Below are 27,643 nucleotides of genomic sequence, written 5' to 3'. Positions count from 1 at the left end.
TATGGGAGTGGAGTCTGGGCCATATTCATTACTGTAATGAGCGGTACTATGTGACCGCTCCCTACAGGAAGAAGCTGCCGGGGAACCAGGGACGTGCAGGGACCGTGCCAGGAGCAGGTGAGTATTATTACACAGCTGCGGCTCCCCCTCCCCTGCCGACCCCTGGGTATGACTCGAGTATAAGCCGAGAGGGTTACTTTCAGCCCAAAAAAGTGGGCTGAAAATCTCAGCTTATACTTGAGTATATACGGTATTTATTCAGTCGCCATGACAGCACAACGAGAGAGGGGATCCGCCCTTCAGGGACAGGAAACCTACAGACATAAAAAGGGCGGTACCTCTCTCCCACGTCAGTTTGGTTTCCTGTCCCTGACAGCGGAACCTCTTTCAGACAGGCCCTGAGAAGAGGGTCGAAGTTAAGAAGACTCCCCACTCCTGGCGGCCCGGTACAGGTAGCGGGGGTCCCCTACCTCGGCCCGTCCAGGAGGCAGGAAGCACCACACGGCAGGGGCACTGCGCGGTGTAGGTGGCAGCAGGAGGAAGCAGCCTCTGACATAGGCTAGCTTCTCGGGCGTCCGCAGCGCAGAGGTACCTATGAAGAGGTGCTTGGCTACTTGGGGTCCCGGGAGTTACGCTGTTCCGGGCAGGGACGCGGCATTGGTCCGGAGGGGGTCTGCTGGCGTCCTGGTCCGCGTGTCGGCTTGGCGCCTCCGCCGCGTCCTGAAGGGGGCGTGTCCGGATGACGCGGCGAGCGGCGCGGCCGGATGACGCGGCTGGGCATGCGCAGTAGCGTCATCTCCGGCTAATGGCGGCGCCCAGCTGCGGGAACGGTCGGGGCTTCGGGGAGGGATAGCGCAGCGCAGCGGCGGACGATTAATGACCACCTGGGATTCCCTGCTGGCCCCCATCTGGGGGCGGTACCTTGGGGGTATTTTAAGGCGGCAAGCTGGGATGATCAGAGTTCCTCACCCATTCCATAATAGAGTCGCCAGAAGGAACTATCAGCCAGCAGCAGCAGCAGGAGCCGCAGCAGCAGTCAGATAAGCCTCGTAGAAGCTCCCAGCGTCGGTCTAGTGGCAGTAGCCGCGCTGGTGGAGCTAAGGATCTCTATACCAAAGTCCTCAAGCCGTAAGGATTTGCCGGCTACGAAGGACCCCCCATCTACGGTACCACTCATTACTGGACGGGGTAAGTGAGCTTCGTGAAAGTCCACTTAGTGATGATTGTGTTCCCCTTGTCTTTTTTCCTCTATCAGGGGAGGAAAAGTTTGTCCAAAGCCAAACATAGGCAGTGTGCCGAATGTGCAGAGCCGCTTCCAGATGGGCATTCGAAAATATTATGTAAAATATGTATTCAATGTCTACTGGAGGAGGAGGCGCCTGATCTGACCTCTACAATAAGAGAGATGGTGAGACAGGAAATTAAAGGTGCCGAGAGATCCAAGTCTCGGGGAGCAGAAGCTAAAAGATCATCCCCTTTATCTGAGGTAGATTCGGACTCGGGTGAGCTGAGCTCAGGGTCTCTTCCGTCTACTTCCTCCTCTGAGGATCAGGAGTCTACTCGAGCCTGTTTGTCCCTAGATAGGGTTAACCATCTGGTCAAAGCAGTTAACAGCACAATGGGGAAACCAGAAAGGAAGGGGTCGCTTCCGCCAGCCTTTAAAATTAGGTATCCCTTTGAGGAAGCGGCTTCGTCCTCATGGGATAAAGTCCCGAAGCTGGATGCAGCAGTCGCTAAGGCATGCAAAAAAACGTCTCTCCCCTTCGACGACTTGGGAAATTTGAAAGACCCGTTAGATAGGAAAGCCGACATCTTCCTTAAAGGAGCTTGGGAGACTTCAGCGGGGTCCTTGAGGCCAGCTATAGCAGCCACTTGTACCGCTCGATCCTTGATGGTATGGTTGGGTCACCTCGAAGATCAGCTCAGAGATAAAGTCCCTAGGTCGGAAATATTGTCCTCCATGCCCATAATCCAGGATGCCGCAGCCTTCCTTTCAGATGCTTCAGCAGATTCGGTCAGGTTGGCCGCCAGGTCCTCGGCATTATCCAATGCAGCCAGGAGAGCGCTATGGATAAAATGCTGGCCAGGGGACTTACAAGCTAGAACAAAATTATGTAGCATTCCTTGTGAAGGAGCTCACTTGTTCGGACCGGTCCTAGACGAGCTATTGGAAAAAGCAGGGGATAATAAAAAACGCTTTCCCTTCCTAGGAAGACCCTTCTACAGACGGGACTATAATAGAGGATGGTCCAACCGCAGAAGACCATATAGAGACTCCAACAGAGAATCTACTAGATATGACAACAGCAGAAGGAGGGGTAGAGGATTTATGTTTAATCCTTCACGAGAGGTTAAGAAACCACAATGACTAGCGGACCAGGTGGGGGGTAGGCTTTCGGCCTTCTACCCAGCCTGGGTGCGGATTACAAACAATCCATGGATTCTAGGCATTGTAGAGAAAGGTCTAACCTTTGACTTCCACCATACTCCTCGGGACAAATTTATGTTAACACCTGTTCGTTCCTCCTCTACAGAGCAGTTGGCGCTGGAGTCTGAGGTCCGGGAGCTCTAACAGAAGAATGTTCTAGTCAAAGTCCCTGCAGGCGAGGAAGGTAGGGGGTTTTATTCCCCTCTGTTCCTGGTCAAAAAACCTGATGGTTCATATCGCACCATTATTAATTTAAAAGGCCTGAATAATTTTCTGTTGATACCCTCCTTCAAAATGGAGTCGGTCAAGACAGCAATAAAATTACTCTTTCACCACTGTTTTATGGTTGTCTTAGATCTCAAAGACGCCTATTACCATGTACCAATTCATATTGATCATCAGAGATTTCTTAGGGTGGCGGTTTCACTAGCTGGCACAGTAGAACACTTTCAATATCAGGCACTTCCATTCGGAGTCGCAGTTGCACCCAGGGTGTTCACAAAAATCATGGTGGAGGTTATGGCGCACTTGCATGAACAGGATATATTAATAGTCCCTTACCTGGATGATTTGCTAATTGTGGGTCATTCTGAGTCGCATTGCACAGACCAACTACAGAAAGTCATGGATGCGTTACACAAATTGGGCTGGATGGTCAATATAAAAAAATCGCGCCTTCAGCCCCGAAAAGTACAAGAATTCCTGGGATATGTTATAGACTCTAGTCAGCAGGAATGTCGCCTGCCGGACACAAAAGTTGCTAAGATTAAGCAGTTGGTCACCAGGGCAATAAATAATCCCTTAGTATCGGTCAGGAGTGCGATGTCAATCTTGGGTTCTCTTACGTCCTGCATCCCGGCAGTTCTCTGGGCACAGTTCCACACGAGGGCTTTACAGTGGGACGTGTTACACAATTCCCGTCATCTAAGAGCTCACCTCGACAGTAAATTCACACTTTCTGCGGAGACTGTACATTCGCTTGGTTGGTGGACTCACACTTCGAATCTACACAGGGGGGTCCCTTGGATAAATCACATATCTAGAGTGTTGACTACGGACGCTAGCCCCAAGGGGTGGGGGGCTCACTTAGGGGAGGATTGGGTTCAGGGACTATGGTCTCAGTCTGAACAGGACTCTTCCTCCAACTTGAAAGAACTGTTGGCAGTAAAACATGCCTTAAATAGATTCCTTGTACCCCTACAGGGTCGACACGTCAGGCTTTTGTCAGACAATCGGGTAACTGTGGCCTACATTAATCATCAAGGTGGCACGCGATCCAGTACATTGATGGAGGTCGCAAATCATATCTTTCAGGTGGCCGAAGTACATCTTCTCTCCCTGACGGCGCTTCATATAAAAGGAAGTATCAACACCAAAGCCGACTATCTAAGCCGCAACATGCTCAGACAGGGAGAGTGGTCGTTAAATCCAGCCATTTTCAGTCAGATCATTCAGTTATGGGGTTGTCCGGAGATAGACCTTTTTGCCAACAGAGAGAACAAAAAATTACACCAATTCTGCTCCCTAAATCCAAAAGACAACCCATACGCTGTGGACGCTCTGCTGATATCTTGGCACTTCAGGCTCGCGTATGCTTTTCCCCCTCTAAATCTGATGCCCCTAGTTCTGAGGAAGATTCGGGAGGACAAGGCCCGGGTAATCTTGATAGCTCCATTTTGGCCCAAGAGGGCTTGGTTTCCTTGGCTGAGGAAGATGTCTGTCTGCCAACCATGGATTCTTCCAGAGCTACCAGATCTGCTCTCCCAGGGACCAATCCTCCATCCTCAAGTAGCCAACTTACACCTAGCGGCATGGAACTTGAGAGGTCCTTACTGAGGGGGAAAGGGTTCTCTCAGAATCTGGTAAATACTCTCCTTAAAAGTAGGAAACCCTCTACAACGGGCATTTATGTGAGGGTATGGAGAAAATTTTTATCATTTTCAGGGGCTCAAATTGACCAAGAACCATGTATTAACCAGATTCTTGAATTTTTACAAAAAGGCCTGGAAATGGGCTTGGCCACAAGTACTCTTAGAGTTCAGGTGTCAGCGCTAGGAGCGTTATATAATCTTAATTTAGCCAGTAATCACTGGATTTCTAGATTCTTTAAAGCAGTCACCAGGTCTAGACCAATTATTAAACAAAGGTTAGTCCCATGGGACCTAAATTTAGTACTCTCAGCCCTAACGCTAGCCCCATTCGAGCCCATTGATACTATTCCTGTGAACATCCTGTCAATCAAAACAGCCCTGTTGGTTGCTCTCACATCTGCTAGAAGGGTTAGTGATCTGCAGGCACTCTCCAGACATCCACCATACATGCAGGTTAGGGAGGATAGGGTCATATTGAAACCCGATCCCCTATATCTGCCTAAAGTTGCGTCTAAATTTCACAGGGTTCAGGAGGTAGTCCTACCCTCCTTTTGCTCCAACCCTGCTAACGATAAAGAGCGTAAATTCCATTGCTTAGATGTGAGGAGATGCCTCCTTAGATATATTGCAGTTTCAGATTCCTGGAAAAAAGATAACTCTTTATTTGTAGCCTATCAAGGGGTAAGGAAGGGTCTTAGAGTATCTAAAAACACTCTAGCCAGATGGATTAGGGAGGCGATCTCTCTCGCTTATACCACAGGTGGCAACGAAGTTCCAGATGGTATAAAGGCACACTCCACGCGGGCCATGGCATCTTCCTGGGCGGAGAGGTCAGAAGTGTCAATCGAAGACATATGTAAGGCGGCCACATGGTCTTATAATAATAATAATAATAATAATTTTATTTATATAGCGCCAACATATTCCGCAGCGCTTTACAAATTATAGAGGGGACTTGTACAGACAATAAACATTACAGCATAACAGAAATACAGTTCAAAACAGATACCAGGAGGAGTGAGGGCCCTGCTCGCAAGCTTACAAACTATGAGGAAAAGGGGAGACACGAAAGGTGGATGGTAACAATTGCTTTAGTTATTCGGACCGGCCATAGTGTAAGGCTCAGGTGTTCATGTAAAGCTGCATGAACCAGTTACCTGCCTAAGTATGTAGCAGTACAGACACAGAGGGCTAATACTGCATAAAGTGTATGAGAACATGATGCGAGGAACCTTTTTTTTTTTTTTTTTTTTATTATAAATAGGCCACACAGGGATCGTTAGGTTAATGCATTGAGGCGGTAGGCCAGTCTGAACAAATGAGTTTTTAGGGCACGCTTAAAACTGTGGGGATTGGGGATTAATCGTATTAACCTAGGTAGTGCATTCCACAGAATCGGCGCAGCACGTGTAAAGTCTTGGAGACGGGAGTGGGAGGTTCTGATTATTGAGGATGCTAACCTGAGGTCATTAGCGGAGCGGAGGGCACGGGTAGGGTGGTAGACTGATACCAGGGAGGAGATGTAGGGTGGTGCTGAGCCATGGAGTGCTTTGTGGATGAGGGTAGTAGTTTTGTACTGGATTCTGGAGTGGATGGGTAGCCAGTGTAATGACTGGCACAGGGTAGAGGCATCGGTGTAACGGTTGGTGAGGAATATGATCCTGGCTGCAGCATTCAGGACAGATTGGAGCGGGGAGAGTTTTGCAAGAGGGAGACCGATTAGTAGAGAGTTACAATAGTCCAGACGAGAATGAATAAGTGAAACAGTCAGAGTTTTTGCAGAGTCGAAATTAAGAAAAGGGCGAATTCTAGAAATGTTTTTGAGATGCAGGTAAGAAGAGCGAGCCAGTGATCGGATGTAGGGGGTGAATGAAAGGTCAGAATCAAGGATGACCCCAAGGCAGCGTGCATGTTGCTTTGGAGTAATGGTGGAACCGCACACGGAGATGGCAATGTCAGGCAAAGGTAGGTTAGTAGAGGGAGAGAACACGAGGAGTTCAGTTTTTGACAGGTTTAGTTTCAGATAGAGGGAGGACATGATGTTAGAGACAGCGGTAAGACAATCACTGGTGTTTTCTAAAAAGGTCGGTGTGATATCGGGAGCAGAAGTGTATAATTGGGTGTCGTCAGCATAGAGATGGTACTGGAAACCAAATCTACTGATTGTTTGTCCAATAGGGGCAGTATACAACGAGAAGAGTAGGGGGCCTAGGACTGATCCTTGAGGAACCCCAACAGTAAGGGGAAGGTGAGAGGAGGAGGAACCAGCAAAACATACAGTGAAGGATCGGTCAGAGAGATAGGAGGAGAACCAGGAGAGAACGGTGTCCTTGAGGCCGATGGAGCGGAGCATAGTGAGGAGGAGCTGATGATCCACAGTGTCAAATGCTGCAGAGAGATCCAAGAGAATTAGCATGGAGTAGTGACCATTAGATTTAGCTGTTAGTAGGTCATTAGAGACTTTAATGAGGGCAGTTTCAGTAGAGTGTAAAGAGCGGAAGCCAGATTGAAGAGGGTCGAGAAGAGAGTTATCTGAGAGATAGCGGGTAAGACGGGAGTGGACCAGGCGTTCGAGGAGTTTAGAGATGAAGGGAAGATTAGAGACAGGTCTATAATTAGCGGCACAGTTTTGAGTGTCTACCTTTCTTAGACACTACAGATTAGATCTGGGTAGTTCCTCAGACCTTACGTTTGGGAGAAGAGTGCTAGAAGCTATTATCCCCCCTAAATCTTTCGTCTCTGAAAGTCTCTCGTTGTGCTGTCATGGCGACTGAATAAATACGTACGCTACTCACCTGGTAGCAGTGTTTTTTCAGGAGCCATGACAGCACCCTTAAATTCCCTACCCTATAATTTTGGATGTTTCAACACCCTGTTGGTTTTTGCGTTATATTCCATGTTCACTGGCATAATAAAATGTGTTTATATACATGCTGCATCTGTGTTACTAACCAAGGTGGTCCTCTCATGCTCTGGAAACAACTGACGTGGGAGAGAGGTACCGCCCTTTTTATGTCTGTAGGTTTCCTGTCCCTGAAGGGCGGATCCCCTCTCTCGTTGTGCTGTCATGGCTCCTGAAAAAACACTGCTACCAGGTGAGTAGCGTACGTATTTCACTGTGCTTTGAGGGGCTTGGCATTTTTTTATTTTTAGTTTATTTTTGCATATACATAATGGTAATTTGTATAGCACACTGTAAAGCTATGTGCACATGGTGCACATGGTAAAACCCTTACCACTGGACAGGCGTGGCCTGATAAGACTACTACTCTAATCAGCCTACGTCTGCTGTCACTGATGACTGATAGCAGGAGCCGTTGATGGGAGAAGTAGTCTCTCGTCAGCCGGCGCCTGTTCTCATACTTTAAAAAAAAACACGTAAAATAACTATATTGCATACACATTCAAATAGAAATAAAAAAACACACAATACTCACCTAACGCTAAATCCCAGATGCCCTTGTCTCCTAGAAAAAATGTAAAATAAACCAGGATATACTCACATTAACACCTAATCCCTGATGTCCATGTCTCCTTGAAAAAAATCAAAAATAATAAACCACCATATACTCACTTGTCCACCGTAGTCCACGTAATCCCGAGTGTTCCACAGCGATCTTGCGTGTAGAACAGTCACATTGGGATGCACTGTAGGAGCGATTACCTCCTGTCAGTGTATCACTGAGCTGCCGTGAGAGAGTTCATCAGCTGATCAGCTTCGGTGCTCTCACTTACGGGCACCACCGCAGCTCCGTGATACGCTGCGGGAGCAATTACCTCCCGTCACATCAGTGACTGCTCTCAAAGTAATCAGGATAGTCATGAGACATTATGGATTATCTTCTCTGTGGACAGGAGAGGAATATTGTGGTTTATTATTTTATATTTGTTTCAGGAGATGGCGTCAGTGGATTCGGTGATTGGCAAGTATGGTTTAATTTCAATTCAATGTCTGTGTCATTATTTCAAATAAAGGACTTTATTCTGGGTGTGTGTGTTTTTATAATATCACTATGGGGTTAGTAATGGGGGCATCTTATTGACGCTTCTCCATTAGTAACCTGTGGGCTTGATAGGTGACATCAACCTCCTCAGCCGTCACCCCACTTGCCACTGCTACAGGGCAAGTGGGAAGAGCGAGGCTAAGCGCCAGATATGGCGCATCTTATATTTGCGCCTTTTCTGTGGCGGCTGAGAGCTGATGTTTTTTAGTCTGGGAGGGGGCCAATAGCCATGGCCCCTTCCTAGGCTATTAATATTAGCCTGCAGCTGTCTGCCTAGCCTTTGCTGGTTAGATTTTATAGGAAGACCCTATGTGAATTTTTTTCTGGGGTCCCCCTGTAAACTAGCCAGTAAAGACTAGGCCAACATCTGTGAACTGATATTACTAGCCTGGGAACATTAATGGCTGTTGGCTGCTTCCTAGAATATTAACATCAGCCCTCAGTCATCAGCTTTCACTCTGTTTGTTATGAAAATTACGCAGGAGATCACGCAATGTGTGTGTATGTGTTTACTTAACATCTCGGTATTGAGGGTGTTGGGCTGACATCTTTTCATAACTAAGTCTAGGGCTTGGTGTCAATGACAACTGTTGACACCAAGACCTAATCCCATTACTCTGATGCTACTGCATCAGAATGAAAAAGGTGGTGTTGAACCAAGAAATTGCATCACAAAATTTTTTTTTAATATATTTATCTAAAAAAAAATCCTTAGTTGCTGTACTAAGACAAATACAGAACTGCGGCAAAAAAGCACCAAAAATCGTGGCATTTTTGCTAACAGGAGATGCAGAAATGTCTGCAAGCAAATACTTAATGTGTGCACATAGCCTAAAGGCTATGTGCACACGTTCAGGATTTTTCGTGGTTTTTTTTTGCGTTTTTATTCAAGCATCCCATAATTTTTAATGCATTCTGCAATTTTTGTGCACATGATGCGTTCGTGGAAAATAAACGCATGTTCATTAATGTTGCACATTTTTCGCGTTGTTGCCGCTATTTAATGCATTGGGAAGCTCCGGGAAAAATAATGCACAAAAAATGCGCAAAAAACACATGCGGATTTCTTGCAGAAAATGTCCGGTTTTGTTCAGGAAATTTCTGCAAGAAATCCTGACGTGTGCACATAGCCTAATGCTACTCTGTACCATTCTGAAAAACCTAGGAAAAGATACACATTTAAAAAGAAAAATTGCAATACAATTCCATCTAGTTATGACTTGTATCCTGGAAGAAGGAAACTTCGAAGTCATGTTGTAAAATTAGTTTTTACACAACACCGATAATGTATCCTACCCGACGCGCATTTCGCAAGGAAATGCTTCGTCAAGGGGTCAAGCATTTCCTTGCGAAACTCGCGACGGGGGTGGTGGACTCCTGGCTCTCTTCCACAGTTTGGGTAAACACTTGTTTATTAGGCATCTTAGCGGTTATATGTTAGGCTATTGTGGTTTTCATATTGCTTACAGACCGGTGTATATGGCTTAATTTAGCCTTGTTACTTACCATTCGGTACATACTGGCTCTGTGTGCAATATTTAGGCTATTTCTCCCTTTTTTTTAGCGATATGTGTCCGGAGTATTCATTAGAGTACTGACTACTAATTACTTTTGTTATATGCTATTCGATTTGCCTTGCCGCTTTATTTAGTATACCTATACCCCATCTGTGTATTATATTGCCACACTAAGTGCTTATATATGTCTTGCTGTTACCTCCAGGTTTTTCTGTCCACCATTGTTTTGTGTCTGTTGTGTCTCACCGTTGCCTGTTTAGGCAATTTTATGACCACTTTGTGGTCTTTTTGTCATTAATAAAGGACTTTTTATACGTTAGTTTGTGTGTGGTGCCTTTTTCTGTAGGTGTTTATTAAAATGAGTTTTTAGTGAAAAGTTTGGAAGGAAATCTTCCGTTTATGAAGTGACACGTTGACTTTAAGAGCTCATGCGTGAGCGCAGCCGAAACTCTGCAGCATTTTTTGTGGCATATTTTGAAAATAAATGCATGTAAATTGGTTGCAATGCTGGTATCTCATTACAGCAGTCACACCCCAACACTAAACTGATAAAAATGTAGCCCCTCTAACCAAACTATTCTGTGTTTCTGATAAGTTATCCTGCAGACGTGTCCTAAACTGAAGTGTCTATACTGAAATCCGTCATCTGTTAATTTTTGCACGAAACTCTCATTTATAATTTCTATATGTAATTATTTGTGTTTATTTGTACAAGAAACATTTTGGTGTAGCTTTGTCAGATGCCTGGCTCTGTGTTCTCTGGTATGTAAATAATGACAGTCGTATTCTGCGAATATCGTTATTTGATGTTAATCCCGAACATCTGTCTGAAATCTTTGATTTCTTCACAGGCCGACCTCAACTGCAATATCCAGGATGATGCCGGGGCATTTTATGGTGTAACTAGTCAGTATGAAAGCTCCGAAAACATGACGATCACCTGTTCTACTAAGGTCTGTTCATTCGGTAAACAAGTGGTGGAAAAAGTGGAGGTAAGTCGACATTTCGTGCTACAATTTCCTGTATGACTAGATGTACGCGTACACACTATGCATCTCACAACCTTCTTATAGTGGTTACTCAAATATTACTGTTAATTACGTACTGACTGGTAATACCACTACTGATTTTCTGAAACCTTCCCACCGAAGACCTGGCCATGAACTGAAATGTGCTCGTTCACGTTGCTGCTATATAGGCCCTTTTCTTGCTCCATTTAGTCAGGGCGCCGCTTCCCTTGCTTTGGTAACCAGTGTTATCATTCACGCTCAAGTTCTGTGTCCTTGCACCAATGCAAGTGTATGGGATCGCAACAAACTAAGACAGCACTCTGGTGCCATCCTTGTCCTTTATGATTGTCATGTTTCTTTGATTAAGAAAAAGACACCACGACTTTTTTTGGCAGTATTTGGTTTCACGTCTGAATGAAGGGTTTCCTCCAAAATCAAGCAGCTGACATGTAGAAGCCTGGCTGGAAACCAGATACTGCTGGTGACCCTGAGGAGATGGAAGCAATTCATCACTGTTTTGGTCTTCTCTTTTGCCATCTACAAAGTGCTTTTAACCATTCATGCACGTTATATGTATAAGCACAACCCCTTTGACAGAAGAAAAAAAATCAAATTATTGCACATTAAAACAAAATCTCACGCAGGGGAAAAAATAGTTATGGCTGCTTTAGAGAATATATAAACAGAAACCATAATACAGAAATGGGTAGTGAGTCCCAAACAGCACTGGCATAAAGCAGAAGCCACTAATAAAGTGCAGGACAGGAAAATATTACCGGTAATCAAAGTAATTTGTAGTGCACACAACAATTAAAATACCTAATATATCGGGCGTGTTTGGAGGGTGAGCCCATTTCATCTTGGCTGTCGGGATGTAGGATGTATACTACTATATCCTCCTTTCTACTACTATATCCTCCTTTCTACTACTATATCCTCCTTTCTACTACTATATCCTCCTTTCTACTTCAGTACAGATTTCCCTGGCATGCCACTCTTATTTCCATTGTGCATCTGGCATTATGAATTAACGTTTTATCCTTTCTACCTTTAGTTCCGGGGTTTCTTTTCCCTTTGGTTTACCCACCAACAAGTGTCAATTGTGTCCTCTGTGTTGGGACAATTACATTTATGAACTACTTTGTTTTATTTTTTTTGTTGCAATAACTTATATATTGCTTTGATTAATATTTTCCCATCCTGCACTTTATCATTATAGGTTTCTTTTCTATAATGCAGAGAAGCAAAAAAAAAAAAAAAAAAAAAAGCTCTTCATAAAGGGTTTTTACAGGGTAATCCTGTAAGGCTGTGAGCACGTTTTCTCAAGCAATGCATAGCTGTGTGTGCAGAACCAGAAATCTCATATATCATCTACAGATAAAGCATATTATATTCTGATGTTTTTCGCCTGCAGACAGAATATGCAAGGTTTGAAAATGGTCGATTTGTGTACAGGATAAACCGCTCTCCTATGTGTGAATATATGATTAACTTTATCCACAAACTGAAACACTTACCGGAGAAGTACATGATGAATAGTGTATTGGAAAACTTCACTATTTTGTTGGTATGTATGATGTTATTGGGCACGTGGTCTAATATAATCTGCACGTTGTGAGCATTCACCAGTGTTGGCCACTAGGAGGCACAATAGCCTGTGAAGTAGTGAGTGCAATATGTGTCATGAAGAGGAGGATGCAGTACTGGGGCAATTCTTATGATGACGATTACGATTGCACAGTTTTGTAATATTTCTGCTCACTCAACTGCAAGTGTATAGACAAAGTGAAAAGTTTTTGCGCCCAAAATAATAAAAATCTATTTTATCTGCAATTTTTTTTTTAAATAGTTTGCATTTTGTTGCTTTTTACACCATATTCACTATGGCTTGTGCATAGTTTTTACCCTAGTTATTTTTAGTCCTTGGTAATCTTTAATGTAGATCAATAACATGGGCATAGTTTTCATTAGTCTGGGATCACACATGCGAGAAACACGTCCATGTCTCCCTGTGAAATCCAAGCTCTGGCGCCGGCACTCCAGAGCGGAGCGTGCGGCTCCATGTGTTGCTATGCGGCCACACGCTCCGCTCCAAAGTGCTGGATAAGGATAAGGCCGGGATCTCACATGCGAGAAACACGTCCGCATGTGTGATCCCGGCCTTATCCTGATGTTTTCACTTACTCATCATTTGCTACTTCTATAAATATTGAAAAGTTTACTCCAGCACCTTTAGTGTAATACAAATGTGTACATTTTTTGTGCAGTTAAGACTAATATAAGACATTTTAAAACTTATTGAAATGACCATGCGATTTTTCTAGTGATGAGCGAGCGCGCTCGGATAAAGTGTTTTCTGAGCATGCTCTGGTGTTATCGGAGTATCTTTGGCGTGCTCAAATAATATGTTCAAGTCCCTGTGGCTGTTAGGCAATCCCCGCATGTGTTGCGGCTATTTAACGTGAAATCCCTGCATGTGTTGCCTCTAACAGCCGCAAAACATGTAGCCGCAACGTCTCGAACATATTATTTGAGCACACCCAAGATACTTGGGGAAACATCGGAGCATGTTTGTTCATCACTAGATTTTTCATTTTGCCTTTTGGACAAATTCACCAATGAAAACAAAAATTCCATGTCAAAAAAAGACTCGGAGGTTGTCCATGTATATCCTTTAGGCTAGGTCATCAATGTCTGATTGGCCGAGGTCCGACACCCGGCATCCCCGCCGATCAGCTATTATAACTAATATAATTATCGGTGATGGTGGCGGCTGCCAGCTGGAAGTACTTGCGGAGCTGGCCGTCTACTTGTAGTGGCTTAGGCAGGGTACTACATACTGATTTGTATGGGAGGCGGAGGTACAGTACCCCGCAGCAGCCACTACAAGTAGACGGCCTTCTCTGCAAGTGAGTACTTTTGGATGGTGGGGTGCCAGGTGTCGGACCCCAGCCGATCAGACATTGATGACCTATCCTAAGGATAGGCCATCAATGGAAAAGTAGTGGACAACCGCTTTTAAAAGTAAAAAAAAAAAGTTGGTGAATTGTGGCTCCTGTCTGATTTCTCGCTGTGATGGCGGTACATTGCAGCAGCATGAGTAAACTACTTTTCAAGGCAATGAGGTGGTGGTGTTTTTTGTTTTTTTTATGCAATGCAGCAAGTCCTATGGCACATGGGATTGTCAAATTAACTGAGAAAACTGCATAAAAAAAAAACATTCCTTTAAATAAAACTCTGGTCAGTAGTCATAGCTTTCAATGTTGGGGGTTGAGCCTAACGGTACTCACACAGACTTGTAGTTAAAGGGAATCTTTTCAGTTGATTGATGGTGGCCGCTTTTTGGGCAGCATGAATTGCCTGACAATTTCCAAGGTCTATTAATCTCTAAAACACTCTGGTCATTCAGAAAAAAAAAACCACCATTGAATATCCAACCAAAGACCAGGCTAGTCCGGCTCTTCCCAGCGCCGCTACCGGTGATTGACAGGTGTCCATTCTCATTCGGGGAGAGACCTGTTGGGGTATGTGCACACGCTGCGGATTCGCAGCGTTTCCACAGCTGCGGATCCGCAGCAGTTTCCCATGAGTTTACAGTACAATGTAAACCTATGGGAAACAAAATCCCCAGTGCACATGCTGCGGAAAAAAAACGCGCGGAAACGCAGCGTTTTATTTTCCGCAGCATGTCAATTCTTTGTGCGGAATCCGCAGCGTTTTTACACCTGCTCCAATAGAAAACTGCAGATGTAAAACCGCAGCGGAATCCGCAATAGAAACCGCGATAAATCCGCAGGAAAAACCGCAGCGGGTTTGCACTGCGGATTTATCAAATCCGCTGCGGAAAAATCCGCAGAGGAGCTTTCTACGTGTGCACATAGCTTCAATCGCCTGCAGCAGCGCTGTGCAGAGCCTGACGGGGACCATAGCCAGAACCAGACTACGCTTTAGATTTAATTTTCTCTGAATCGCTGGCGCTTTTCAGAGAATGATATACCGATCTACAATTGTTTTATACATAGACTATTACTGCAAGCAATCGCGAGAGACTCTAGCTGAAATAAAATACCAGTACATTTTATTAAAGTATACATAAAAAAGGTAGTCAGTAGCACTAAAAAACACAAAAAACAGGGTGGGGATGGCAACCTCCAGAGGGGGAGCTGTACTTTTTGCTGAACTGCTCGAGACGCCTGGATATACTCAAAAGTGGGAGCCTTATATATAATGAATCCAGTACCGTATGTCGTCAAGTCGATATGTCAGTAGTTTGTGGGTATATGGTCCTAAATATAGGACACCACTTATACATAAATTAATAAAGTGCAGAGTGATGAAATTGAAGAGTTAGTACTGCCGTACAGGTCATAAAGGCTTGCTTACTGCAGGTGATGGTAGCCAGTAAACATACAGGGCAGAAGCTTTCCTCTGGCCGTCTGGTCTTCCTCAACTATTAGGCTGTGCGTACACATTGCAGATTTTTTGCGTTTTTTCCGGTATAAAAACTCAACAAAAAAAAAAGAAAAAAAACGCATACATTATTGCATCCCATCATTTAGAATGCACATGCTGTGTTTTTTCCGCGAAAACGCATCGCGGTAAAAAACGCAGCATGTTCATTAATTTTGCGGATTTCCCACTATATTATTGCATTTGGAACCTCCGGAAAAATTCGCAAAAAAACCGCACCAAAAATGTGCAAAAAAATGCATGCGGATTTCTTGCAGAAAATGTCCTGGTTTGCTCAGGAAGTTTCTGCAAGAAATCCTGAACATGTGCACATAGCCTTAAGGTGATGTACCCATTTTCAATGCTTTGACTTTGCTGATTTTATTAATGCTGCTCTAGCTGGTATCTTATCACTGGCAGATCTTTAATGGCTGCATTTTGCCCTGTATTTTTACTGGCTACTGTCACCTGTGGAAATTTACTGGTATTTTAATTCAGCTCCAGTCTCTTCTGATTTGCTTGCAGTAATAGTTCCACCTGTATATATAACACTTTAGCTGAAGTGTCTAGCACAATATATGCAGACTTTGACCTGTGTGATTAGCTACAATGGTGCAGATAGAAACCAATAGGTAACACCGAACATATGGTCAAAAAGGAATTAGAACAAAAGATAGAAGGATGCAATACCTTTATTGAATAAGAAATGGTATGTGGTGGCACTGCACATAAGGTGCCCACACTTGCATAAAGACCAACAGTACAATAGAATAAAATGAGATAAGCCAGAAGGACCACACAAGGAAAAGTAGATCAGGCAAGAGCATTACTGTACCTTGGTGGTCCGCAGTCCAAGTGCGGCGCACACCACAACGTGCTTTTTGGAGCGAGTCCTTCGTCCACCCCCTGATGAAGGACTCACTCCGAAACACGCATGTTGGACTGCGGACCACCAAGGTAATCCTCTTACTTGTTTATCCTGCAGTAATATTTACTGTATACACAACATTCTGCCACATATATCTTCCACAGCTACAGTCATGGCCAAAAGTATTGACACCCCTGCAATTCTGTCAGATAATACTCATTTTCTTCCTGAACATGATTGCAAACACAAATTATTTGGTATTATCTTCATTTAATTTGTCTTAAATGAAAAAAACACAAAAAGAATTGTCCTAAAGCCAAATTGGATATAATTCCACACCAAACATAAAAAGGGGGTGGACAAAAGTATTGGCACTGTTCGAAAAATCATGTGAAGCTTCTCTAATTTGTGTAATTAACAGCACCTGTAACTTACCTGTGGCACCTAACAGGTGTTGGCAATAACTAAATCACACTTGCAGCCAGTTGACATGGATTAAAGTTGACTCAACCTCTGTCCTGTGTCCTTGTGTGTACCACATTGAGCATGGAGAAAAGAAAGAAGACCAAAGATCTGTCTGAGGACTTGAGAAACCAAATTGTGAGGAAGCATGAGCAATCTCAAGGCTACAAGTCCATCTCCAAAGACCTGAATGTTCCTGTGTCTACCGTGCACAGTGTCAACAAGAAGTTTAAAGCCCATGGCACTGTGGCTAACCTCCCTAGATGTGGACGGAAAAGAAAAATTGACAAGAGATTTCAATGCAAGATTGTGCGGATGTTGGATAAAGAACCTCAACTAACATCTAAACAAGTTCAAGCTGCCCTGCAGTCCGAGTGTACAACAGTGTCAACCCGTACTATCCGTCGGCATCTGAATGAAAAGGGACTGTATGGTAGGAGACCCAGGAAGACCCCACTTCTTACCCCGAGACATAAAAAAGCCAGGCTGGAGTTTGCCAAAACGTACCTGAAAAAGCCTAAAACGTTTTGGAAGAATGTTCTCTGGTCAGATGAGACAAAAGTAGAGCTTTTTGGGCAAAGGCATCAACATAGAGTTTACAGGAGAAAAAAAGAGGCATTCAAAGAAAAGAACACGGCCCCTACAGTCAAACATGGCGGAGGTTCCCTGATGTTTTGGGGTTGCTTTGCTGCCTCTGGCACTGAACTGCTTGACCGTGTGCATGGCATTATGAAGTCTGAAGACTACCAACAAATTTTGCAGCATAATGTAGGGCCCAGTGTGAGAAAGCTGGGTCTCCCTCAAAGATCATGGGTCTTCCAGCAGGACAATGACCCAAAACACACTTCAAAAAGCACTAGAAAATGGTTTGAGAGAAAGCGCTGGAGACTTCTAAGGTGGCCAGCAATGAGTCCAGACCTGAATCCCATAGCACACCTGTGAAGAGATCTAAAAATGGCAGTTTGGAGAAGGCAGCCTTCAAATATCAGGGACCTGGAGCAGTTTGCCAAAGAAGAATGGTCTAAAATTCCAGCAGAGCATTGTAAGAAACTCATTGATGGTCACCAGAAGCGGTTGGTCGCAGTTATTTTGGCTAAAGGTTGTGCAACCAAGTATTAGGCTGAGGGTGCCAATACTTTTCTCTGGCCCATTTTTGGAGTTTTGTGTGAAATGATCAATGTTTTGCTTTTTGCTTCATTCTCTTTTGTGTTTTTTTTCATTTAAGACAAATTAAATGAAGATAATAATACCAAATAATTTGTGTTTGCAATCATTTTCAGGAAGAAACTGACTATTATATGACAGAATTGCAGGGGTGTCAATACTTTTGGCCATGACTGTATGTTATACCCTGCTGACATCACATGTCTGTCAGTGTGAGCTAGGAGCACCCGTATAACCATCTTCATACCTCTTTGGCATCATTTGTCCTGTGAGTGTCTTTCAGACACAGCATTTGTGCTATCGATTAATTTTTGTGCACTCCTACAACTACATAGACACTTCCCTGGCACCATGTGTCTGCATGATGTTTTCATGTACACTTTACAACTACATTGTTTACTGCCATATGACAGTGGTTTATATTTATTTACCGTCATGGTGATGTTAATGCTTCCTTTTTGTAATTACACACGACAGGTCATTTTCTATCTGTACACGTGTATATGTGTGTATATGTGTGTATGTGTGTGTGTATGTGTGTGTATATATATATGTGCTCATTATATTAGTCAGCATTATCTTCAATACACATTCAGAGCCATTGATCTTGGTTTCCCAACTTTGGGCACCTAATTACTACTAGGCATCCCGCCACTTCTATACATCCCACCCTCCCTTCAGTTTTGGGATCGATACGTCCTACTTCACATTGTGGGGCACTCCCTCCCTTTTTTACCTTATTTTCAGGCAACGTGCATCTATAGATATATTGTCTTGATCTGGTTATATTATGTTTTTTACTCCTGTAGATACATTTTTATGTATTGCTATATAAATATATTTGATGATGTTTTCCTTTTGTGGTCCTTTTTGTTTTTTCATCACATTTTATTCTATTGTACGGTTGGGGCACCTTGTCGTGTGCAGTGCCACCATATACCATTTCTTGTTCAATAAAGGTATTTTATCCTTCTATCTTTTGTTCCAAATCTGTTTTTGACCATATGTTTGGTTTCTAGTGTTATTCCGGACGTTCTGCCATTCATCCACTAAGCAGATATGTCACCCTTTCCATACAGGGGTTTATTCTACTTTCCAAGGCTGGGTGATATGATTTGCTACGTTCAGTACGTGTTCATTCTAATTCTGCAGCTAGTCTACGATTTATGCAGCCTGCGTTATGGGGCAGCATGAAACAAAAGCAACATCACAAGTGTAAACTGACCCCTTGAAGTGTCCAGTAGGGTAATGGATTCTTATATTATTTTGCAATAATTATTTATTTTATTGTTTTCAAGGTCGTAACAAACAGGGATACGCAGGAGACTCTACTATGTATGGCATGTGTATTTGAAGTGTCAAACAGCGAACATGGAGCACAGCATCATATCTACAGGCTGGTAAAAGAATGAATGTAGACTCTGCCATTCACTCTTTCCACGATGTCTAGACACACACTAAAAAAAAAAAAACTTCATAACGGACACTGACTAAACCTCAACACTAGTGGCAGCGCCTACAGCCACCCAGCGTTTCTCGGCTCTGTTTATTTCAGTGACGTCATTTCTAATATGTTTATAAATTAATTGTATCTGTGAAACATTACAGTTTGTAAAGATTTCTTAAAGAAAAAAAAAACTGAAAAAAATAACTGTGGGAAAAAAAAAATAAAGTCAAAGTCCGATGCGGGGAAAACTGGCTGTTGACTTGCAGAGCAAACGCACAGCGTGGTTATCCGGCAGTGACATGGTTTAATGGTGCCACAACTACTTAAAGTAGACTTTTGAGTATGTGGTGATCTTTAACTATAAAGGAATTGTAAGAAAAAAGAATCATTGGAAAAAAAAAACCTTTTAAGGATTTACATTAAAATGTATGAATGTAAACAGACGTTATAAAATGTTAACCTTTCCTACTACCTGAGGGAAATGCGGAAGGACGAATGTAAGAACCTAAATTATTTAAAGACAGTTTTTTTTTGTTTTATTTTTCTGTTCAAAACCAAATGATCTATTATTCAGATGTGCCTGAAATGAGGCGGGAGGTTTTTAGGTTTTTTGTTTTTTTTTTTCCTTTTTTTATTTCATGGGTTATAGCTAATCTTTTTAGTCCAGAACACTATTTTAAATACGAAAAAAAAAATCGGTACAAAAATCTATAAACCAGCCCTTGTAATGAAAATATCTAGTGTATTTAAAAGAAAAAAATGTACTGTACTAATACAAAGATTTAGTTTAGTAAAACAGATGGCTTATTTTGCAATAAACTTTTTTTTTTTCTTTTATGTTGACTTACAAAAAAAAAGTTGTTTTTTTGTCTTAGATATATTTTTTTTTTATTCGAACCTCATGATTGCAGAATGGAGTGAAATTATATCTGCTGAAGATAGAGAAATATTTTACATTGTTAAACCTATAAATTGGTAGTAACACTACATGCATGAGGAGGAAAATGATGTGGGGTTTTTTGATGTTGCAGATTTTACAGTTTAAAGGGAATCTCGCTCCAAAATTTGCCTATAAGCTAATGCCACCGGCATCAGGGGCTTATCTACAGCATCCTGTAATGCATTCTGTAATGCTGTAGATAAGCCCCCGATGTATCCTGAAAGCTAAGAAAAAGAGGTTAGATTATACTCACCCAGGGGCGGTCCGGTCCGATGGGCATCGTGATCCGGGTCCAGCGCCTCCCATGTTCATACGATGAGGTCTTCTTTGCTTCCTGTCGCGCCTTCGGCGCAGGCGTACTGATTTGCCCTGTTGAGGACAGCGTTAAGTACTGCAGTGCGCAGGTGCTGGGCCTCTCTGACCTTTCCCGGCGCCTGCGCACTGCAGTACTTTGCTCTGCCCTCAACAGAGCATATAAAGTACACCTGCGCTGGAGCCACGGCAGAAAAACAAGAAGAGGACGTCATCGTAAGAAGATGGGAGGCATTGGACCCGGACCGCAACGCCCATCAGACCGGACTGCCCCTGGGTGAGTATAATATAACTTGTTTTTCTCCTCTTTCAGGTTACATCGAGGGCTTATCTACAGCATTGCAGAATGCATTACAGAATGCTGTAGATAAGCCCTTGATGCCAGTGGCCTTAGCTTATAGACGAATTTTGGGGGTGACAGGTTCCCTTTAAAAGGGTGAAATCTGGTGGAAAAATCTGCATGGAAAACATACATGTATTCCCATATCTGAATATACACTAAAGCCTGCCATACACTTCAGATGGCTGTTGGGCGAACGTTTGGGTGGCAGCCATTTTTGCTGTCTCCTATGTTCTCTATGAGAGAGCAGTCGCCAAACCTGTCTAATGAAGGCTCATCTCTGGGCGACAATATGATCAGCAATCTATTAAATGCTGGATCAATATCGCCCCCCCTTTCTTGTGATACATTTCCCAGGGCTCCCATGCACACCGTATACACTATGCCAAATCCTTAGATATCTGCTCATTCAGCCAACATTAATGAAGTATGGGGAGGAATCGGATAAAACTAAGATGTGGCCTTTGCTAAGATTTATAAAAATTAAGAAACATGACCTGTGATAAAACTCTTTTAACCATTTCTGTACCAAATAGCCGTATGTATCATTTTCCCAGATTAGAAAATGGAGCTCTAATGGCTCGTACTCCCTGACGGTGTTAGACTTGTTACAAGCTTCTAGTTGCATGTAAAAAATAATTCTGTAAAATTATTTAACATGCATTGCTGCCATTGAGCTGGAAATGCCAATGTGCAGAGCAGCAGTACATCCATACTAGCTGCACCTCCACAAACTAATAAGTTTTCCAATTGGTCAGGTGATAACTTGCTGCCCGCAGGGACCTCCGATGATCCAGAACATGGGGCTCTGCAGAGACCTGTCTGAATGGAGCACAAGTCAAGCATGTGCACCTCCAGTCATTGTCTATGTAAAGCTACGTTCACATTTGCATCTTTGGGCGCAGTGTCGTCAACACAACTCAAAACGCATAAACACAACGCAGCGTTTTTTGACGCATGCGTTGTCCAAAAATGCTTTGACTGTCTAGACACTTCATCAATGGGTTTTTTCTCAAAAAGTGCATGCGTTGCACAACGCAGGTCAACGCAGGCACCTGCGCCCTATGCGTTTATCATTGACACTAATGTGTTTTTTTTTGGCGCATGTACGACGCAAGTGCGTTGCATGCGTTTGTTTGGAAATTTGGCGCAGGCAAAATGCTACATGTAGCGTCGCCAGAACCCTGTCTGGTGCGCCCAAATGACGCATGCGTCGTACAACGCATCACAACGCATACCGGCGCATGTCCATGCGCCCCCCATGTTAAAGATAGGGGCACATGATGCATGCGTCGGTATCCGTCGACGACGCTGCGCCCAAAGACGCAAATGTGAACGTAGCATTACGACTTGCGATGATAGAGCGCCCCTGCTCACCTATCTCCAGAAGAAAATGGAGATTAGAGATGTGCAAGTTCGCCTGCTGCTCCATTGAGACCGGTGTAGGATTTCCGATGTCCGTCCCCAAGCAGTCAACACATATCCTATGGATAGTTCGTAATCTTAACACTTGATACAAGTTTATGTTCCTCATAATCATAGGGGCCCTGCAGACTTCCAGCGATGCACTTGTAAAATAACTTATAATTTCTGCTTTCCCATTAAAATAATTTCACTTCAGATCTGAATCCTTTGGTTTATAAAGTTGAACACTAACTGCCTGATTCTGAGATAACTGTGTAATCCTTTTTATTAAAAAAAACAAACATGTTTTATGGGGGGGGGTTGTTCTTGATTGTTTCAAGCACTTGTATTTTGAGGCAAACACTACTTTTTAAAAAGCTGACTGTTTTCTATGTTATATATATTGATGACCTTTTTCAATGATTATTCAGACATACTGGTTGAAGCATCAAAAAAAAAAAATATATATATATCCAGAAAAAGCAACAATCTCGGGTGTAAAGTGTGTCCTGCATTTTTGTTTTTCTTACTTTGTACGCAGTTCTATAAGGGAAAAGGGCAACTGTTTTGTGATAAAGTATTTTTAAAATGGCATATAACAGCCTGTAGCCAGTTCTGGGACAGCCTTAAATTCTCTTAAAATTCCTAACAATGTCCCGTTACTGTGAGCACTTTTATAAGCTGGAAGAAGTTCATCTATCAACTGTAACCTTGTATTATATAGAATGTTATTCAAAGCTGCCAAAGCATTTACAAATGCAGTGCCTTAGAGCGTAGGAAAACAAAATCTATGAACCACCCGACAATAGTTTTATAGAACTTGTGTTTGTCATTTGTTATCTGCTAAACGCTCATATATCGTTATGGAGCCATCAGCCTCTGCACATAGGAACACATGAAAGTATGAAAGTGATGGGCTGATAAGGCAATCTGCTCTACAAACTTTACCATAAACTCCCCTGTATACATAGTACTGCATACAAGCTGTGCCTCAGTCCAAATTTAATGCACTTTTCTATAATACTTCATATGACTGATTGTAATGTACCGTTTTTACAAATTAACATCTTTGTCATATATGAATGATAAATGGTTTACACAAGTAAATACTTTTTGCTTTAGCTGCTTCTCCATTTTATCCCCTGTATTTAATATGTAGCCATTAATCTGGCCTATAACAACTTTTCTACGGGATCCCTGTTCCTGTAGGGACACGTTGGGAGTTGTATTACACCCTTGGAACAGTTACACTTTGACAAATCTAGCACCGGCAGTTACTTTTATCACACCGCCTTATTTTTATACTTGAAAGGTGTAGCTTTTATTTTCTTTCAGAACTCCCAAGTTATACTAATCCGCCATATGGATCAAGTAATGATTACAATACAAAACTAAACCATCCCTCAACCCTTAAAATTATAAAAAAGGGGGGTTTCTAGATATATATCTGTAGCTGCTTTCTGACCAAAAGCTTTTGCAAACTAGACTGACTGTGCCTTTTGATTTTGGATGTTCCAGCTTCTAAAAGTGCTGTAAAAAAAAAAAAAAATTTAAATGTTATAAAATTTGTAAAAGACCAAAAATGACTCACAGATCACCATAATGCCTTTCGGTTGGATGGTTTAAGACTAAGTCGTAAGGTATATTTTACTGGTCATTACCTGTCGGGACAGATGCCATGGGCAGGAGGGCCTAGCCATGACATAAGTGAAGAAAAATAATTTTATTTTTTTTTTACGTTGGTTGCATTTACCAGCTCGAAACACTTGGCCATGCTTTACAGAATGCCTTACATTATAATGACTTGTACGACACCCAAGGGTGTTAGGATATTTACAGCCTATTTATATCCATTATCATTTATATCTTTAAGCTGATGCCTTTCAATCGATGTAACACTACTTGCCTTTTCATGGGTTTCTTCTTAAAGTTACTCTGGCACAGTTAAAGCAAAACTGACAAAGGGAGAATTTTTTTTATTTATTTATTTTCTAAAAATCTTATCCAAGTGATTGTCTGGTAAGGATACTTAATGAGCATAATCCCTGAAATTAGAAATTTATAATAAATGTGTCCTTGAGTCTTCCTCTCTCAAGTTAAGTCTGCCTCACTATTCTTTGGCCACTGATTCGCCTGTTGAAACCTGGCTGATTTGCAATTTACAACCCTTTTTTTCCTTTTATTTTCCTTCTTCGCAAAAAAGTCTTACAGCACCAAGTTAGTCCTCATTCACACATCATTATTTTTGATTAGTATTTATATGCCAAAGCGAGGAGTGTCTCCAAAACATAGAACAGGTGTCAATCTTTCCGTTCTAGTTTCTCTGCAAGTTCCACTTCCGGTATTGACATACAAACACAGATGCGAAATGCTGACGTGTGAATGAGGCCTTAGGTTGTGCAATGAACTGTCCAGGGCTCCAACTTCTCCCCGAGTGATTACACTCAAAATATAGAAAAGAGATGGTGCAGTGGCATTTTCAATATTTTGAGTCATGACACGTTTTAATACTGTAGCATTGTCCGCTATTTCAGATCCTTTGTTAGCTGGTTGACTCCTGCACGGTTTGTATGACTCAAGATGGATACAGTATTAGGTTAATCTTTGATTAGTGCATACATGCAGTCCAGACTACATGGAGGTGCCAAAAAGTAAAAGGATTTTCCAGAAATGGATAAAATGTTAAATACCTACTTACCTGCAGCTATAGTGATAATCTTCAGGTAAATGGCATTTAAATATTACCGTTGCTTTACTAGAACAGGAGAAAATAAAGTTATTCTTACTGTAACTTCCAGTATTGGAGCGGTTACATTCACTGTTAAGTACACAGTGAGCGCACTATAATCACTCCTCGGCATACTGACTGACTGACAGCCAGCTCTGCAACATGTGTGTACAGGGTTGACAGTCCGTGCACTTGCTGTATAGTGAAGGATTGTTATAATCCCTCCCTGCACCACCCCAGTGACAGGAAGCGAGCAGCTACAGGGAGAATAGGACTTCATTTTCTCACTATAGCTGCTGGTCTAGTAAAACAGCAGCCTAACATAATTTAGATGCCATTTACCTGCAGATTACCACTATCTACTGGTAAATAGTGTTTTTGTAGGTGACAGATTTTCTTTTAATTAGCCAATCGCTATAGTCCATTAAAATGACTTCTGTCTTGTTATATTGTCCTTAAATATTAAGACAGGTGCCTGTGAGCATGAACTGTAGGAAACAGCTGCTGTGAGCTGGAAATGACCTATATCATGAACTGTCAAGATGGTTAGATCCCAAAAGCCACTCAGAATTCAGATTGACTGGACAGCAGTGTGAGCAGCCTCTTCTTACCTCTGCACCCTGGTGTCTCTAGTACCGTATCAGATACACAGGGTGGACAGCAGTGTGAGCAGCCTCTTCTTACCTCTGCACCCTGGTGTCTCCAGTACTAGATCAGATCCACAGGGTGGACAGCAGTGTGAGCAGCCTCTTCTTACCTCGGGCTCCTGGTGTCTCCAGTATTATGTCACAATGTGGGCATGAAACTTCCCACTGCACATGCTGACCGGCACCAGTCCTATTACTAATCTAGGACAGGTTTCTGTCAGTGTATCAAGACTGCAGCTATTTTAATTGACTATTATGATTACCTCCCTATGCAAAACAAATTCTTAAAAAAAAAAAAACTTCTAAATAGCTATGGGTATTTAGGATAAAGGGAACCTGTCACCATAAAAACACAGTTCAATCTGCAGGCAGTATGTTATAGAGCAAGAGGAGTGGATCAGATTGATATAGTTTTATGAAAAAAGATTCCGTAGAGCCTGGATTTTAATCATTTAAACCTCGGCTCTCTGGGATTTTTGGTCCAGTTGGGGGTCTTATCAGTGACTGACTGTTATGTCTGTATGCACACTTATACAAAGACACTGGTCAGTCACTGATAGGACTGCCCACCGGACAAAAAAAAAAATCTCAGAACAAGCCGAAATAAATTTTTTCTTTGCATAAAGCTATATATAAATCTAATCCGCTCCCCCTAAACTATAAAATGGTATGAAATTGAGGAAAAAAACAGCTTCACCGTCATGAGTCCCAGAGCACAGACAGACGTCTTTACCTGGATGCCATAGAAGCAGCTTAAAGGGAAATCCAGCTTCATGGAGTAAAATTCTTTATTAGTGAATCATGTCTGCAAGATGGTAAGGTTAAAAACTAGTGAAGAGCGAATATACTCGTTACTCGAGATTTCCCGAGCATGCTCGGGGGTCCTCCGAGTATTTTTTAGTGCTCGGAGATTTAGTTTTCATCGCCGTAGCTGAATGATTTACATCTGTTAGCCAGCATAAGTACATGTGGGGATTCCCTAGCAACCAGGCAACCCCCACATGTACTCAGGCTGGCTAATAGCTGTAAATCATTCAGCTGCGGTGAGGAAAACAATATCCGAGCACTAAAAAATACTCGGAGGACCCCCGAGCATGCTCGAGAAATCTCGATTAACGAGTATATTCGCTCATCACTATTAAAAACATGTCAAGATGACTATATTTGCACATTTGCACATTCCATGACTGGGCCATCAGTGTCTCTGTGTAGAGAGTCCTGGACTGTGCTCATCTTATCATGCTTTTAATCTCACGGACTTGATTCACTAATAAAGAAAAATGTTACTCCGTGAAGCTGGATTTTCCATTAAGCTGATTCTATAAACATGGTGCCTGATGATTGGACTGCATTTTCACAGGAACAGGTTCTAAGATTGCTAAGGCCAGTAATTGGCTGAAGTGGCCGGGGGCAAGCAGAACTCCTTTTCATAGTCTATGCAGCAAGTTAGAATAGAGTTGACCAAAAAACATTTGTGGCTGCCAGACCGCAGCTTGCCTCCCAGCCCCCATGGTGTGGTTAATAGGCACAATATGACACCTTGCATGTGTTGTGTGGCCACTTGCCCTTGCGCAGGACCTCGGAGGATGCTGGCCTATAGTTCAGCAGCCACTGACTGCCAATGGTCCTGCAAATCTTTTTGACCAACTCTAGTATAGACTACAGCAAAAATCCCGAAAACCCCTTTAATTACACAATATAATTCTGGATCAGAATACATTAAGTCGTATGATGATTTTTATTTTTAGGGTATCCATCTCTTTTTCATAGTTAACACAACCCCCCCCCCCCCCCAGTCAAATACTGCCTAGCTGCCTATTTTATAGAAACAGACGATGAACAATGATCGCCATTATGTCTGATATTTTAATCATTGTTCTTACCAAGTTTTTTTAATTCGTTATTAAGGCTACGTTCACACTTGCGTTGTGCGGCGCAGCGTCGGCGGCAAAATGCATGCACAACGCAGCGTTTTGTGACGCATGCGTTCATTTTTTGCATTATTTTTGGCGCAGAAAAAAACTGCATCATGCAGCGTCCTCTGCGCCCTGA

General features: G+C 42.7%; 1 protein-coding gene across 5 annotated transcripts in view; it reads left to right on the top strand.

The window, feature by feature from the left end:
* Positions 1-19,316, top strand: part of TEAD1 (TEA domain transcription factor 1) — a 230,359-nt gene extending 211,043 nt beyond the window's left edge. For all 5 annotated transcript variants that reach the window (XM_069739008.1, XM_069739006.1, XM_069739004.1 and 2 more), the window contains 3 exons: positions 10,672-10,812; positions 12,245-12,397; positions 19,072-19,316. In XM_069739008.1, coding sequence (XP_069595109.1) covers positions 10,672-10,812; positions 12,245-12,397; positions 19,072-19,185 — 408 coding nt within the window. In that variant the 3' untranslated portion in view covers positions 19,186-19,316. The remainder of the gene's footprint in view (positions 1-10,671; positions 10,813-12,244; positions 12,398-19,071) is intronic.
* Positions 19,317-27,643: the final 8,327 nt, after the last annotated feature.

This window comes from Ranitomeya imitator, chromosome 9 (assembly GCF_032444005.1).
Source record: "Ranitomeya imitator isolate aRanImi1 chromosome 9, aRanImi1.pri, whole genome shotgun sequence".
In the NCBI taxonomy this organism is placed as follows: domain Eukaryota; kingdom Metazoa; phylum Chordata; class Amphibia; order Anura; family Dendrobatidae; genus Ranitomeya; species Ranitomeya imitator.
Note: the sequence above shows the minus strand (reverse complement) of the source record. Positions and strands in the feature narration are given on the sequence as shown.